This window comes from Ranitomeya variabilis, chromosome 4, assembly GCF_051348905.1.
Source record: "Ranitomeya variabilis isolate aRanVar5 chromosome 4, aRanVar5.hap1, whole genome shotgun sequence".
NCBI classification, from domain to species: Eukaryota; Metazoa; Chordata; class Amphibia; order Anura; family Dendrobatidae; genus Ranitomeya; species Ranitomeya variabilis.
In genome coordinates, this window is record NC_135235.1 from 288,973,905 (window position 1) to 288,991,634 (window position 17,730).

Here is a 17,730-nt window from a genome sequence, read left to right on the forward strand (position 1 = left end):
GCCAACATGCCCTATTCTTCGTTTCCCTGACATTTACTGTCAAAGTTTAATTGAGAAACCCAGTTGACTGGTCAAATCAAAATCTGTGGATTCAGCCATTTGCACTATATTAAACATTACCTATAGCAGGTGCTGAACCTATGTTAGGGCTCTTTGGTTCTTCTTCTTTTGGAGGCTCTTTTGGTGCATCATAGACAGTTAAGTGAAAAATCCTTCGTTCATGGATCCCACAGTAGTGATGGTGCAGATGACATGAATAAGTCCCTTCATCTCCTTTTGTCAAGTCTGATATGAGAAGTGAGAAATCACCATAAGCAAAAGCCATATCCGTCACATTCATTTTTCTCCTGATAAAGAGAGGACCGTAGGACCTCCTCTCTCCTGAAGCATACATGTCAATTAGACGGTCTGCTCGGTCGTGAGGGATTCCTGGGGCTTGACGATCCCAGTGGACCACTTGCTGGTCTTCTTCACGAAATCGATCAGTCCATATGTGGTTCCAGTTCTCACAAGGAAGAACAACATCGGTTCCAACCAAAGCAATAACAACAGCCTTTTCTCCATCCCAGTACATCCTCACCTTACGTTCTGGAAGAGGAAATATCATACATTGCACATTATATCCTTGTAGAAGTATGAGTATAATAGCAGGAGAAAATTATCATTGAGGGTCAGAAGGCCCCATAAATGTGAAATCATTGGTCAGTTCTGGAGAAATTAAGATGTGTATGGTGATCTTTAGTATCTGAAGCAGAATATGATCTTTTCAAAACACATAAGAACCTGGTGGATCAGCTTGACCCAGATCTTCCTACCTGACTTCGTGATATTTAGTTGAACCCTGACATTTTCATCAAGATGACAGTAGTGATGATGCAGGTTACATGAATACAGTCCTTGGTCACTCAAGGATACTCCTAGGAAGTGGATAAAAAAAAGATGAAAACAGTTTTATAAATAGGTGTTAGTCTACAGATATTCTTGTGATAGATGGAGTTAATTGGGGTAACGGTACATAGCTACAAAATCACACACATCTTGTGGACAGGTATGGCGCTTTTTTGAATGCAGCCATGTTTTTAATCCTGGTCAACATCTTAAAAGAAGCCGAAATCTAAGTCCCACTAATTTGATGACCTTACTGGCATGGAACCTCTTTGTGGTGTCTGGTGTCTTGTCCAAGAGTTTATTAGGCCATTCATTACTTTATTCTAAGTTGAATGCTTCGGTGGAGGGTGGTTTATGTCTATCTGAACTCCAAGGACAAGGGTACCATGTCAGTCTGATCACCAACCCAAATCTATGAATCATGGAAATACGTGATCCAGGTTTGGAAGGACATTATGGATGTTCCTAATCCCAATGCCCTTTATCTTTATCCATCCCTTGGTTGAAGTTGATGGACGTCTAGCTTTTTTTCAACCGTACTATGTAACTATAGTGGTAAAGAAAATGTTTAACTCTTTGGATAACGTTACATTTTAAGTTTTGTCCAAATTATTTTAGATTTTTCAAGATTAGACACTGCCATACCTTTTATAACTAAAGAAAAATTGCCATTTTGGAAGGCAGATTTCGACACCATGATTCGACCTTGGTTGTATCCACTGTAGATGCGTTGCTCCCCCGCAGAGAACATGTCCAGCAGGCGCTCTCCTCGGTACACTCCTTGACTGCTGTAGAGATCCCAGTGTACAACTCTTTGCCTGTCTGTAAGGCTGTCTTGTGTCCATACCATGCGATAACTCTGACATACTAAATGGGCCTGAGACCAAGTTGGTGCACTGATGTTCGAAACTGAAACAACCACACTCTCTGGATTCTGTTGGCTGGAAGGCACTACGGAGACAGAAACAAGAAATGATTGCATTCAGGGAAAGACTTGGTTTATCACAGATGTAATCTGTAGCTCCAGACTCCCCAAATACCATGTATGACCTATAAAAATGGGAACTCCTCATGTTCTCATCATTTTCCTTAAGTTGAATCTCCTGGACACGAATGCAAAATCTATTTCAGGACCTCCACCAGCTGTAACTACGCCTTTGTAGTGTAAAGAAATCCTTATGGACAGGCTATGTTATAGATTTGCTTTTTTTTTAACACTGATTTGATTCTTGACTCTGGAGTGAAAGACCCCTCTAAATCAACGTACAGTGTGTGGACAACTCTGACAAGGGGAAAATAATTTTTACATAATTAGAGGTTTCTATTAAGGTTTTAAAATTGCACTGTTTCAATGTGCAATCTTCATTCCTTCATTCATTTTCAGACCCCTGATGTGTAGTTTTACAGCCTAATCTAAGTTTCTCTCTTATTAATACAGGCTGGTATGTGTGCACAGCTTCTATCCTGCACTTATTTCCTCATCATGTGCTTTCCCGTTTTTTTTTTCTAGCCTGATTAACCTCTGTTCTCCTTGAGACTGTAGATGATTTATACCCTCTCCGCACTCTGGAGACTTGTCACTGCTGCTATCTCTAACACTGAGAGGAGGGAGAGAGCAAGAAACCGGAACACTGATGGATTTGGATCAATTTTGAAAAAGTACTCTGTTAGATAAAGGACTTATCTACTCTGCAGCAGAAATATAATAGAAAAAAATAATTAAGACCACATATTTGCTTAAATTAGCAAGCAACTGAACAATAAACACATTATATGTGAAGGTGTACATAGCCTTGAACTGTTCCAATAGGTCCAATATGCCAATGTTGGCTAAAAAAAACAAAACAAAAACACTTTAATTCTATATCCAGAATTTCATTGAAGAGGTTAATATCTTTTGGAAAATGTTCCCAGTACTAGTCAATCCATAAAAATACAGAATTTGCCAATGTGCATACTTTTGCTTTCTTCAGCAAATTTTCTTCCTGCAGTTATAAACAGAGGATTTGGAATAGAAAAAGCTTAATAGAAAAAACAAAACCCTAAGGTATTTCAAGTACAAACACTGCAGGACTACGTGCAATAAAGGTGAAACAGATGGATGTTCATGCCTGACAATAACTGCAGCTATACCTCGAAGCTTTCTGTCAACCTCTGGTGCCCCGTTTGCTCCTGGTTCTATAACCAAAAAGCAACGGGAGAGGGCACTAATTAGGATGCAGAAGCTGCCAGGTCTCATGTGTCGCCTAAACTCACAAAATAGGACTAACGCAATGGGCTCCAATAAGGAAAGTAGGGCACCCCGTTTTGTTTATAATTTTAGACAATTTTTTCTTTTTTTTCTTATTGAATTTAGACAATTTTTTCTTAAAATCTCAGCCTGCATAATACTTCCATAAAGTGTCAAGATAACACTGCTACCTACATTCCATGAAATATAATATGGAAGGAATAATCAGTCCAAATAACGTTCCCTTAAAAAGAATTTATAGAGGTTTTAGTTTGCTTCTGAGCTCTTGGTAATTTCTCAGTTGGTTCCCAACTTAGACAGTATAAAGATAATGTCCGGGGGGGCACTCATTGCTGGTGGAAGAAAGGCGATTCCGGCAGCTAAATGGGAAAGGGTTCTTTACAGTTAGAGCAGTCAGACTGTGGAATGCCGACCACAAGAGCTAGTAATGGCCGACACTATAACAGCTCTTAAAAATAGGCTGGATGATGTCCTCAATACACATAATGTTGTGGTTATAGATAATTTAGTGACAAAATGTATAATTGGTGGAGAAATATTGAATTTGATGGACCTTCATGGTCTTTTTTTAACTTATGCAACTATGTAATGTATGTATAATTTATTTGGAGTTACTGCTGAGATACTTGTGTAGTGTACAACTTCTGGCCCTTTGGTCTCTAAAATGTAAGCTTCCTTCAAAGCAGAATACCACTTTATGATCTAGCTCTGACTTTGAGTCATACCTGCCTCCACGAATCCCATTGTTGTCCCACATTATTGATTTCAATGGAATTTGCATAAATCTGTCTCCAATTAGCTCCCTCTAGTGGTGGCTACAGACAGATTAAATGTTATCTTTAAAGAGGACCTGTTATAAGGTGAAAAGGGCCAGTTTTTGCTTTTCTTTTATTCCAGGTGCTCCAATGATTTTCTGTTTATTTTTTAAAATGTGCTATATGTTTCCAGAGATATGGGTCTTTTTTATTTAGTGCTCATTTTCATGAGGCGTGGCTCACAGGATCCTCTGGAGCATGTCTTCAGGCTGTTTTGCATAATGATCCTGCAAGCGACGCCCCCTTCTAAACACCATAAAATGTAACACTAATCAAGAAAGCTCATATCTCTGGAACCGTTTGGTGCATTCTCAAAAAACAAAACAAAACGGAATACTCATGGAAGCGGGGGGGATAAATTAAGTGCAAAAACTGGCCACTTTTGATCTGTTGACAGGTCTTCTTTAAAGGAAACCCAACAACTGATACATGATGCCCAAACCAAGGCAACATATATCAGACACTGGCTGTAAGATTTCAGCCACTTATGTTCTTCTTGGAAATACCATTCGGGGACCACGCCGTGTGAGTGACTAGTCCAAAATGCCAGTCCCTAGCGGACTCTCCTCACCCCACTCCCCTCGATTGACAGTGCTCTCCCTATGTACGCACTTAGGCCGGCCTCACACTCAGCGTATGTAAATACGGTCCGTTTTTTACGGCCGTAATACGCAGAAAAGTCCCCAAAATAGTGATCTGTATGTCATCCGTAGGCAGGGTGTGTCAGCGTATTTTGCGCATGGCATCCTCCGTATGTAATCCGTAAGGCATCCGTACTGCGATATTTTCTCGCAGGCTTGCAAAACCGACATCTAATGGATTTATGTGCTCAAATGTTATTTAAAACATATATACAGTATCTATATATATATATATATACACATGTCATTGAGACACACATATATATACTGTATTTATATTTAATTCAGAGCGAGCTATGTGAAAAGCCGGTAATTCAATTGCCGGCTTTTCATTTCTCCTTCCCAAACCCGACAGGATATGAGACATGGTTTACATACAGTAAACCATCTCATATCCCCTTTTTTTTGCATATTCCACACTACTGTTAGTAGTGTGTATGTGCAAAATTTGGGCGCTGTAGCTTGTAAAATAAAGGGTTAAATGGCAGAAAAAATTGGCGTGGGCTCCCGCGCAATTTTCTCCGCCAGAGTGGTAAAGCCAGTGACTGAGGGCAGATATTAATAGCCTAGAGAGGGTCCATGGTTATTGGCCCCCCTGGCTACAAACATCTGCCCCCAGCCACCCCAGAAAAGGCACATCTGGAAGATGCGCCTATTCTGGCACTTGGCCACTCTCTTCCCACTCCCATGTAGCGGTGGGATATGGGGTAATGAAGGGTTAATGTCACCTTGCTATTGTAAGGTGACATTAAGCCAGATTAATAATGGAGAGGTGTCAATTATGACACCTATCCATTATTAATCTAATAGTACGAAATGGTTAAGAAAATACACACACATTATTACAAAGTCCTTTAATGAAATAAAGACACAGCGTGTTGTAATATTTTATTATACTGGTAATCCACCTGAAGACCCTCGTTCTGTAACAAAGGAAAAATAAAAAAAACAACAATATTCCATACCTTCCGTCGTTATGTCCCACGAAGTAAATCCATCTGAAGGGGTTAAATCATTTTACAGCCAGGAGCTGTGCTAAAGCACTCGCTCCTGCCTGTAAAACCCCAGGTGCTGAATGGAAAGCAGGGGATTGTCCTGTACTTACCTTGAGTTGCGGTGATGCACCCTCTGCTGGATGTCCTCATGAACTGGAGCCTTGGAAAAGTTCCCACGCTCGAGTTCATATGAGGACATCCAGCAGAGGGCGCCTCACCGCGACTCAAGGTAACTACAGATCACCCTGCTTTCCATTCAGTACCCGGGGCTTTACAGGCAGGAGCGAGTGCTTTAGCACAGCTCCTGGCTGTAAAATGATTTAACCCCTTCAGATGGATTTACATCGTGGGACATAACGACGGAAGGTATGGAATATTGTTGTTTGTTTTTTTAAGTTTGTTTCAGGACGATGGTCTTCAGGTGGATTAAGAGTCTAATAAAATATTACAACAACATGTGTCTTTATTTCATTAAAATACTTTGTAATAATGTGTGTGTTTTATTAACCATTTCATACTATTGGATTAATAATGGATAGGTGTCATAATTGACGCCTCTCCATTACTGTATTAACCTGGCTTAATGTCACCTTACAATAGCAAGGTGACATTAACCCTTCATTACCCCATAGCCCACCGCTACACGGGAGTGGGAAGAGAGTGGCCAAGTGCCAGAATAGGCGCATCTTCCAGATGTGCCTCTTCTGGGGTGGCTGGGGGCAGATGTTTGTAGCCAGGGGGGGGCCAATAACCATGGACCCTCTCTAGGCTATTAATATCTGCCCTCAGTCACTGGCTTTACCACTCTGGCGGAGAAAATTGCGCGGGAGCCCACGCCAATTTTTTTCGCCATTTAACCCTTTATTTTACAAGCTACAGTGCCCAAATTTTGCACATACACACTACTAACATTAGTAGTGTGGAATATGCAAAAAAAAAAGGGATATGAGATGGTTTACTGTGTGTAAACCATGTCTCATATTATGTCGGGTTTGGGAAGGAGAAATGAAAAGCCGGCTATTGAATTACCGGGCTTTTCTCTAACACCGCTGCGTATTTCTCTCAAGTCACACTGCTGGTCCGTGTGTAATCCGTATTTTTCTTGCCCCCATAGACTTTCATTGGCGATTTTTTGGCGCAATACGGTGACAAACGCAGCATGCTGCGATTTTGTACGGCCGTACAAGACCGTATAATACGGATCAGTAAAATACGGCTGATAGGAGCTGGGACATAGGGAATCATTGGGCCGTGTGTTATGCGTATTTTACGGACGTAGTTTATGCGCTCATACGTCCGTAAAACTCGCTAGTGTGAGGCCGGCCTTAGGCATAGTGCTTTCTTCCCCTCCCTGTGTTGGCGACATGCAGTTAGGGGCTGGCTCTGCAATGGCCAACTTGATTTTGTATTTTTTTCTGGACAACATATAAAAAAATCACGGACAGCAACAACATTTTATAGTCACATAGGGAAACCATAATAAAATGATCATGATTAAAACTATAATAATCTGTAGAAATTTCTCTACCTTTCTAAAATTCCCGGGAAGCAGCATTTTTTTTTTTACAGACAGGGAAAAAAAGAATCGTATTTTTGCAGACAGTCCAGGAATTTCTAGATAATTGGCAATCTTGGCTGGCTGTCCAGATCAGTTCATTACAGTAGCGGAGTCAGTCTCTACTTTGTCTCTGCATCAGTCTTCACAGAGAAGGGGGTTGGCTTAGCTAGAAAACCGAGTCAGACAGTCAGCCTCTTCAAACATATCACTGTAACTGGGGGGGGAACTGAAATCTGGAAATCTGGACAACAGTAAAGTTTATTTTTTACTTCCTATTAATTTCCATTTTTTAAATAATCTAAACATCTTTTATTGTCCCCCATACAATCCCTGACGGGATAATAGCAGATAAATAGACAAACTATCATTTCTATTAAATGGTGAGCGAGTACTAAAAATGAGGCTAAAGAGGAACACTAGTGAGATCACTTTCCTCTCCATGACACTTGTTGCTGGATTTATGGACTTTACATATTATCACAACCTCTTGAAATTCCAATGTCATACAATGACTGCAGGGATGGGCAACTGGCACTGATCTGTAAACTACGGCTGGAAGAATGAACAAGTGTAGTCTATGTGTCCTGGATTTCATCATTCACAGATTCTCACCTTTCTGTAATATAGGAGAGATTGACTACTGATCTCAATTCTAGGTTATACACTTTATGGATTATTCCCTAAGGGGCAAGAATAAGCCTTAATCACGGAGGATTTTATCGAGTTTGGAATATTTTAGAAGCTTTGCATATTTGTTCCAGCACTAAACACTCCATGCTCTTGTTTCGACACTGGGACATACTGGTATGAAGCCACTGATAAGTCGGAAAAGCTATTAACATTTGGGGTAAATGGACATGTAGTGTATTTTTTTGGATGCTCTGCTTTGAAGGTGTAAAATCTACAACGTTATACAATACCAGCTAAGTAGATCTACATGTGACAAAAATTTCGTTCTGGAAATTAATGTTCAGGGCAGGATTTGAAATCCGGAAAACTTTTAGCTATTTGTGCACAATCTTTTTTTTTCTTTCTTTCTTTCTTTATTTTTTATATAGCGCTAACATATTCCGCAGCGCTTTACAGGTTGCACACATTATCATCACTGTCCCCGTTGGGGCTCACAATCTAAATTCCCTATCAGTATATCTTTGGAATGTGGGAGGAAACCGGAGTACTCAGAGGAAACCCACGCAAACACGGAGAGAACATACAAACTCTTTGCAGATGTTGTCCTTGGTGGGGTTTGAACCCAGGACTCCTGCTGCAAGGCTGCTGTGCTAACCACTGCTCCACCGTGCTGCCACAATACCAATTCATTGTGGATTTTACACTTCACAATTCTTATGATTAAATTTACAAGAAATCCATACTACATTTTTTAAATAAAATCCACATAGGATACAATGTGAGGCTTGTGTAAACTGAGAGGAGTTGCAATGTAATGGGGGGCATTGTTGGCTTGGACATTGGGAGTGGTACTGAACTGTAGGCCAGAGCGATAGTAGACTGAAGGTCAGAACGATAGTGCACTGGAGGCCAGAGCGGTAGTGGATTGGAGGCCAGTGCAGTACTGGACTGGAGGCCAGAGCGGTAGTGGACTGGAGGCCAGAGCAGTAGTGGACTGGAGGCTGGAGCAGTAGTGGACTGGAGGTCAGAGCACTAGTGGACTGGAGGCCAGAGCTGTAGTGGACTGGAGGCCAGAGCAGTAGTGGACTGGAGGCCAGAGCAGTAGTGGATTGGAGGCCAGAGCAGTAGTGGACTGGAGGCCAGAGCTGTAGTGGATTGGAGGCCAGAGCAGTAGTGGACTGGATGCCAGAGCGGTAGTAGACTGGACGCCAGAATGATAGTGGACTGGAGGTCAGAGCGGTGGTGGATTGGAGGCCAGAGCGGTAGTGGTGGAGGTCAGAGCGGTAGTGGACTGGATGCCAGAGTGGTAGTGGACTGGATGCAAGAGCAGTAGTGGACTGGAGGTCAGAACAATAGTGAACTGGAGACCAGAGCGGTAGCGGACAGGAGGCCCGAACGATAGTAGACTGAAGGCCAGAATGATAGTGGATTGGAGGTCAGAGCAGTGGTGGACTGGAGGCCAGAGTGGTAGTGGCCTGGAGGCCAGAGCGGTAGTGGCCTGGAGGCCAAAGCAGTTTTCTGCCTGAAGTTTGGTAGTGGTCTGGAAACCATAAGACAAGATGTGGTCCTGAGAAAGGCTGCATTGAGATTCACTCAGCGTATTTGTGCAAGTTTTGAATAAAGAAGTAGTTCATCTGCTTTACAGAGCTAGGCCCAGATATCGACCAGACGGAGAGACTAGAAATTCTGGCCAAAGAGCAAAGGGCTCACAACGGTTCTGTGAAGGCCATCATTTAAGCAGGGTTGGCTATTCACATGTGATGATAAGAGAGAAGCTACTCTAAGAGGTCTTCAAGTTCAGTAGTGCAGTGTGTGAACCCCATACACATTAGATAAATGTGGTCAGAAAGTTGGATTGGCCGGCAGCTATGTCCTCCAACTCCCTCATACACAGGAACGCTTAGCTTAGCCGAGCGTCTGTGTTCTCTATGAAAGACCTGCTGCCAAAATCATCTACTAGTGGCTTATTGTTCAACAGGCAAGATCTTTCTCTCCCGATTACCATCTATTGGGGGAGAGTTCGAAAGCTTAAGTCTGAAAGGAACTGTCCCTGGGAAGGGAGGGATAGTGTGCTGGGGCTTATGAGGATTATAGGCCAACATGGCAGACTCTTGAAGGAAAGAGAAAAGCAAGAGCAATGCTTTTGAAGACAGAGGTTGGGAGGAGATTGACAAGGTCCATGACGTCAAAGTTTAGACAAACAAGAGTGGGACTCATATGAGAAGGATGTGTGAACGGTGGAGTCAGAATCTTTGAGATTAAAGTCAAGGAACAAGTGATTTAGGACCCTTAGGTACAAAGTCAAGATGGAAGAGTGAAGCCTGGGTCAAGGAGAGAGGACTCTAGAAGGTGAGTTCTGGGCACACAGAGATACAACCATGTGAGGGAAGCAAAAGACAAGTTGAGGCCAGTATGAAGTAACATAGTCCTCAGTGTAGTCCCTGTGGTGAGAATCAGGACTTAAGATAGGTTACATTTTTGCTCTCCTTAGGATGGGTCATCAATAATATCAGATCGGTGGAGGTCCAACACCGAGACCCTTACCTTTCAGCTGTTTGCTTCTTCTCCTTGTGGCCATATGTATACAGTATACAGAACCGGTAAAGCGCAGCTCCACACACTGTGTAGTGGTCTTTCTTAGATACTGTAGCTCTGCTGCCATTCAAGTCCATAGAATATGTGCTTCGTTACACAGGAACAGCCACTAAAAAGTGTCCTGCTGTTCTGGGTCTGGACAATGTGTACTTCTAGAAGCGGAAAGAGTTGCAAATGGCCGATTGCTGACGGTGCTACGTGTTGGACGCAGCTGTTTACTGTCTACACCTTGGGTGAGTGAACAATACTACAGACACGCTGACACCTGTGTGTTATAAAACCTTTGTGAACAGATGAACCAGTATTTTATGGAAGGTTCTTACCTGAATATAAGTACACAATGGGACCTAAAAGACAAAAAAACAGACAATTATTAGGACTTTCAAGTAGAAAAAACTCAACTGTGTTTACAGTAAATAACTGATCTATTACCATTTCTGTTGGCTATAACTTCAAGGAAAAGATTTGCAAACCAATCACTTCCACAAATATGTAAATGTCTGGTGTAAATGCCGCTGTTCTCCTGAATCCGGCGTTGTTATTCTTGTTCTTCTGCCCCTCTCCATTCTTGAGATATCATGCTTTCTTCCCTACATCTAAATTGTATCTATTTAGCCAAGTGGGCATGATCCACAACTCTTCGTGATGGGTGTATTCTTTTGAGCCACACCCAGTTGGCTAAAAATAATAGATTTATGCCTAGGGAAGAAGGGGCCATATCTCAGGAACGGTAAAGAGCAGAAACACAAGAAAAACAACGCCGGATTCAGGAGAATAGCGGCATTTATAAAGGGCAAAAAAAAAAAATACATATTTATGGCGAGTGACAGGTTGTTTATAACTGTTACTTTTCTATTCTATATCGTATTGATAGTGTGGCCAGTAAAGCTCCCTCAGGCACCTATGTCAGATATGCCTGCTACCTCTGCACCCCTTCTAGTAAACCCCTGGCTTGTAATAAACTGAAGCTCATTTGTATGTGAAGAACATGGAAGTAGAAAGCATGGCACATTTCTTCATGGCATGGTAAGCAGTCATTAGGCTGGAGACAGACAACACAGCACCACGCCCCCGGAAGAAGCTAAGGGCGAAACGCGCGTCGGGGCGACAGGGGAACGCCGGATTACCCAATACCACAGGACTCATATCCTACATTTACTCAGGAGTCGCAGCGGTGAGATAATTTGTACTTTGCGGTATCTGCACCTGTATGTTAAAACAATACACTATGCATTCCCAATGCGGGCACCATAGAATGATGAATTTATAAAGGCGTGCACTAGGCAGATCTGGCTATATACCATACTTTATAATGTCTTAGATCGCTGTAGATTTTTCGATCTGCTCTAAGATGGTGGTGTGTACATATCTTTAGGGTATTTTTCTGGCCCCCTGGGTATTTTTTTGTATTATATGTTCCATAACAGTCTTTTTAAAACTTTTTGTTAATAGTGATTTTATTTGGTATCTTATGGATCTCTTCATCGGACTCAGGGGTTAATTCAACTGAGTTTCCTAATTGTCGTCTCATATGCTGGGAAGTGCCATATAGTAATTTTGGACATATTATTGAACTACCTATGTCAGATATGCCTGCTACCTCTGCACCCCTTCTAGTAAACCCCTGGCTAGTAATAAACTGAAGCTCATTTGTATGTGAAGAACATGGAAGTAGAAAGCATGGCACATTTCTTCATGGCATGGTAAGCAGTCATTAGGCTGGAGACAGACAACACAGCACCACATTACTGAGAGCTTCACCTTCCCCCTCCCTGCACAGTGACCACTGCACATAACACTGAGCATGCTCACACTCTTCCATACATGTGACAAGTCTAATTGCTTGATTTAAATCAAAGATCTGCAATAGTAATATTGTCACTTATGACCAAATGATGAAGATATCTCCAGGAAAAACAATCTTGTACATTTTGAAACTCGCCTGCTAAAATGTTCGGATGTGGTTGTAATTCTGCATAAAGGGGGGGGAGGGGATGCAGAAAGTAAAATGATGCTGTACGTTAGCTACCCTATAATTATGCTTCTTTAGCATTTTTGTGTAAATTGCTTACTCTGCTGTAATGAGGCTGTGGTAACACCAAGATATAATAACAGTGTCGCTAAATGTTTCCACCACAGGCACAATAATGTTCTGAAATCGGTGGACGCCTCCTTTAACTAATTTTTTTTTTCTCAGAGTGAGAATTATTATTTGGACATGTGTTCACGGAGCCTGACCCGTGCATCTGTGGAATGAGATCAACAAGAGCCAGAACGTTATATAACGCTTTTTTTTTACAGGCACCAACGTGTCAGACACAATAAAGGAATATTTCAGAAGATTTTTATTCACTTGTCCTAAAAAGACAGAATAGTCACCAAAATACTGATGACTACTCCTAAAAGCAGAGTCGCACATCAATATGGAGATGATCAAAAAAAATTCATTTTATAGGACATTGGTATAACTTTAATGTGTTTTCTAGAAATAGAAAAAAAGTAATTGTGAATAAATACCTTTAATTAACAGTTGTTTTTTGTCTAAGCAGGTGATCACTATTGAATAAAAATGTCCGCCACCTTGTTACATTGGCAGAAACCTGTCCTAGAGTGTTAGCACAGGAGAGGTGCATGTGAGCATGTGCAATAGGAAACTTCGCTGCTGTGACCTGAAAATAACACCTATACCCCGTACTGCCAAACTATCTCTAGGTACCAATCCAGCAACACCTATCAGAAGAATAGTGGCTGGAACCACAACTATCATCAGAAAGTGATCATCTGTAATTTGGATGAATGTGAGCAAAATCCACTCTCTTCTGTGCCTTTTGAACTCCGAATGAAGAAGATTTACATTACGAGCGCTTGGGAAATCAATACAACACGGCCTTGTGTAGTGTACTCAGCATTTATGCTTTATTAACAGATGCAAGAAACTTAAGTAGTGTCACAGACAAAGAAAACTTTCCTCCAAAATACGTAGCCAATAGGAATTTTACGGGAGTGAAGAGGAATGTGTTTTTTGAGCGCCATGACACAGGAGTTATAAGACAGGATGGATACCACAGACACAAAATGAAGTCTGTTCTCTCACGTGTTGGTAATAAACTTTTAATCATTTAAAGGGGACCTATCATTAGACATAAATATGCAATTTTTTTTTACTTGGTGTAAAAGCCGCCATTCTTCTGAATCCGGTGTTGTTTTTCTTTTGTTTCTGCGCCTTTCCATTCCTGAGATATTGACCCATTTCCCCTGGATATACATCTAGTCTTTTTAACACGTGGGCGTGGTCTTCAAATCTTCTACTCTTAAGGAGCATGCTCAGTTGGCTGAAACAGACTAGACTTATTTATATAGAAAAGAGGGCCATATCTTGGGAACGGAGAGGCGCAAGAGCAAAAGAAAAACATCGCCGGATTCAGGAGAACAGCGGCATTTACACCGGGTAAAAAAAAATGCTTTCAGGGCAAGTGACAAGTCCTCTTTAAAGCAGTGTTGACACTTAATGCTCTTTTTTTTCATTCACTTGTAGTACTTACTCTATTATCTGAAACTTGTAGGTCTTGACTTGTTGGAAAACAACTCCCACCATGCTGTGGCAGCCGCAGACCACCACATATGGTTTCTATATATACAGTGTTGCAGACACATGCACAGCTCGGGTCAGTAATAAAGAAATTAATGAGTCATATATCCAAGTCTAATGGAAAAAAAATACCTCGTAAGTAGCAGGTATTCATTCTGCCGGTAGCCTATATTGTGTGTAAATATTCCAAATTAGATGCAGATGCTTCTAAAACTGCTGATAATAAAATCTGTTTTTCTAAACGCCTTTTGGTTTCGCAATAAACCTTAAAAAAATTATTTAACCCCCTTTCCCTCCTCCGTCATCAAAGACTCTATTTTATTATACCGCAGCAGAATGGATGGCTTTTCTTCTAGGTCATTTTGTTTGGTTTCCCTTTCTCGATGCGGGCAGCTGTGTTATTCTGAAAAATGCACTGTTTATGTTATAACCCATAGACTACAGTCCAAGAGCAGATAAACGGCACATAAGAACGTGCTGTGGCCAATGCTGAAATGAATATAATAGAAAAATGTTAAAAATTGTCTCATGTAAAAACATATCCGTTACATATAGACAACATAGATCGGGCAAAATGTTCCTATTCTGGACCACCATGATCCACAGCAAGGCGCCTCTAAAGCTGCCCAAAAATTTATTCGGTCAACTGTTGTTGTTGAGCCCCAACTCATGACGCAATTGCAGAAGGGGATGAGGCACAACAAAGCCTCCCTGGCAGCAGGAACAAAGGGTCGGGCACGTTAAGATCCAACATGCCCCATCCCTCTGTCCATTGATATCTGTTGGAACCATGAACTCTTTAAGACTTAATAAGAAATTGCTTAAAAATAGATTATAACGGGGGTGCCCTCTCCCATTGGAACAAAGGATCGGACATGTTAACATCCAACATGTCTTATCCTTCTTTCTCTTCACATCTTTTGAATCTTTTGTAGTTTTAGACCCTCCTCCTGTCGGAACAAAGGATCGGGCATGTTAAATCCAACATGTTCCATCCCTCTATCTGTTGACATCTGTTTTGCTTAATTAGTGGTAAAGGGGTTTTCTTGCCTCATTGTAAACTTTATAGGTGTCATGGATGGGATGACAATAATAAAATGATGTATACTCCTCTGCTATTACCCAGCTGATCCTCTCCATGGTCCTCTTATAGTCTCCACCGACATCGGAAGTCAAGGCACCACAATTTTTCTATCAAAGGACTGCTGGGGCCTGTTTTTGACTAGTTGTCTGATCAGGTGCCGTTATATTCACCTGCAGCCAATCATAGGTTTCACAAGTCCGTTGACAGCAGAACACTGATATTATGGATTCCGGTGCTGACTCAGACCACCAAATTGACCTACACTGGATCTATGGTGATGACATCAGGTTCATATACATAATTTTATTATTTTTCACCCTATCTGTGGCAACTGAGTTATATTTGGGTTGGGCAACTCCTTTACAAAGGACTTTTCATTGATTTTTTTTATATATTTAAACAGAGTCCCTATTCCAATTGTGGCTACTCCACTGATTCCAGAATAGTTTTTCTTTATTTTCTGTGCCTCTCCATTCCAAAGACATGACCCAGTAATAAAGATGCAACGTTTGCCTAGAACCTCCTGGGCGTATACCACAGAACTTCTCTGTGGGAGTGGCCGTGTTTTGATTGGCCAGCATCAAAGGAGAAAAAGCAAATGACCACAAATAAGTTCTGTGGTAAACGCCCAGGAGGTTGAAGGCACACTTTCTTACAGGGGGGCATAACTTTGGAACGGAGGGACAGGGAAGGAAAAGAAAAACTGTCATAAAACCAGTGGATCAGTGACAACTGGATGAGGCACACAGATTAAATAAAAAAAAAAAAGAAACTACAGTGAATGATCATCTTCAAGTTATGTGTTGTTTTTTTTTTAAATAATTGTAACATTAGGAAGAAAATCAGTATAATGGACAAAGAAAAGACAAAACTTCCCCAAAAGGTCTCAGAACCTTTTCATGGCCCTATGACTTCTAAGTACGAGACTCGCAGAGAACTAAGGGGTCTTTCTGTGTCTTCATATGTCTCCGATTTCATATAAAGGCATATGAAGATTTCTCCTAACAGTTTTTATTTCATCATGCCACATCCTGCTTTATGCCCCCTGACAGCTATCTGTATTACAGCACCTGATGAAGGCGCCACACGTAGTTTCTACAGTACAGAACTACATGGCTCGGCACTGAGGCCGTACTCTGTACCTCTGCCGTGCTCTTCCGCTGTGATAATAGATCTCCATAGTGATCTATTAGGACGGCTTCACATGGTGAAAAGCATAGCCCGGGAACATTCTGACTGATGATAGCCCGGGAACATTCTGACTGATGACATTTTTTTTTTTGTCAGATTTTTGGCCTCCGTCTTATTATATTACAGCACACTGATATTTTCCTGTTCGTCTCGATAGGTGCCCCATCAATCACGTTGTCTTCATCCCCTCTCCATATGTTCCACCAGTTATTATAGCCTAGACAAGTCTTGACTCGAGAGGACCCATGCACCGTACTGTGATATTCGGTCATTTCACGCTACGTTTTGCTTCTTTTTTTTCCTCTGCTAAACACAGTTCTGTGCGGTTAAATGCATCCATGCCCAATCCCATTATCCAAATTTCCCTCTGACAGCTATCTCTCCCATTCACGCATTCAGACCATTTACAATTTGCCAAATCTCTGCCCACGGGGAAGAAGGAAGACAGATACGGCTCTTATTCTCCCTGTAGAACAAATGATGCCATTTACAATGACTAGATATGATAGGAATGGACGGTTCCACCCTGACGTTCTTAGCCAGACACCTGACAATCAAATGTCAGAGCGCAAAAGAAAAAACGTAATAGGATATCACTTTTCTTAATTCTCTTAAAATAAGATTACATAGTTTTAGGATTAGTTATATTTACTTTTTTTTGACCAACCAGCGGCCACAGGACTGGCTCCTGTGAATCAGTTTGCACAAACTTTAATATTAACCCTAACCCTGTGTCAACAGGCAAGAGCTGCATTCATACTTCTGCTGGATTCCGAGTGCAACCGGTTTTAATGCAGTAATCTAATACTCTTACTCCATTTTAGGTGAGCTCTGCACAATAGGGCAATACCGCAAGAGAAATGAGAGAGGGTGAGAGTGACGGTCGTGCTCACCTGGGGTGGTTGTGTATGGACACAACACAAAAAAGCCTTAGAATCCATGGCTGGAGGAAAAATTCTTCCATATAGCACTTCACTTTAGTGGAGAGCTCACGGTACCTGGGCTGCACTTTATGAAATGAAGAATTTGCGATGGTATAAAATGGAGGCTTTTATTAATCAACTTATTTCGGAGCCAGACTGGTTCTTTTTTCAAGGTAAAAAAAACAAATGTCATGTTGTGTTCTCCATTTTAGAAGCTGACTGTGGAAAGGTTTGTTGACTAAATGCAAAATAAACCAGCAGAATTATGAATGCTGCTCTGGAGTTTAAGGGTGCTTTCACACTAGCGTCGTACGACACACGTCGCAATGTGTCCTTTTTTAGAAAAAATGCATCCTGCAAAGTTGCCCGCAGGATGCGTTTTTTCTCCATAGGCTTGCATTAGCGACGCATTGCCACACGTCGCATCCGTCGTGCGACGGATGCGTCATGTTGTGGCAGACCATCGGCACAAAAAAAGTTACATGTAACTTTTTTTGTGCGTCATGTCTGCCATTTCCAACCACATACTTTTACTTTACTAGTTCTTTGCCTTATTTCACTACTTCTACT

General features: G+C 41.5%; 1 protein-coding gene across 1 annotated transcript in view; it reads right to left on the bottom strand.

The window, feature by feature from the left end:
* Nucleotides 1-17,730, bottom strand: part of MXRA8 (matrix remodeling associated 8) — a 40,549-nt gene that overhangs the window by 8,788 nt on the left and 14,031 nt on the right. Inside the window, exons 2-5 of the mRNA XM_077250137.1 lie at nucleotides 10,697-10,720; nucleotides 1,534-1,839; nucleotides 816-917; nucleotides 121-588 (exon numbers count right to left, since the gene is read on the bottom strand). Coding sequence (XP_077106252.1) covers nucleotides 121-588; nucleotides 816-917; nucleotides 1,534-1,839; nucleotides 10,697-10,720 — 900 coding nt within the window. The remainder of the gene's footprint in view (nucleotides 1-120; nucleotides 589-815; nucleotides 918-1,533; nucleotides 1,840-10,696; nucleotides 10,721-17,730) is intronic.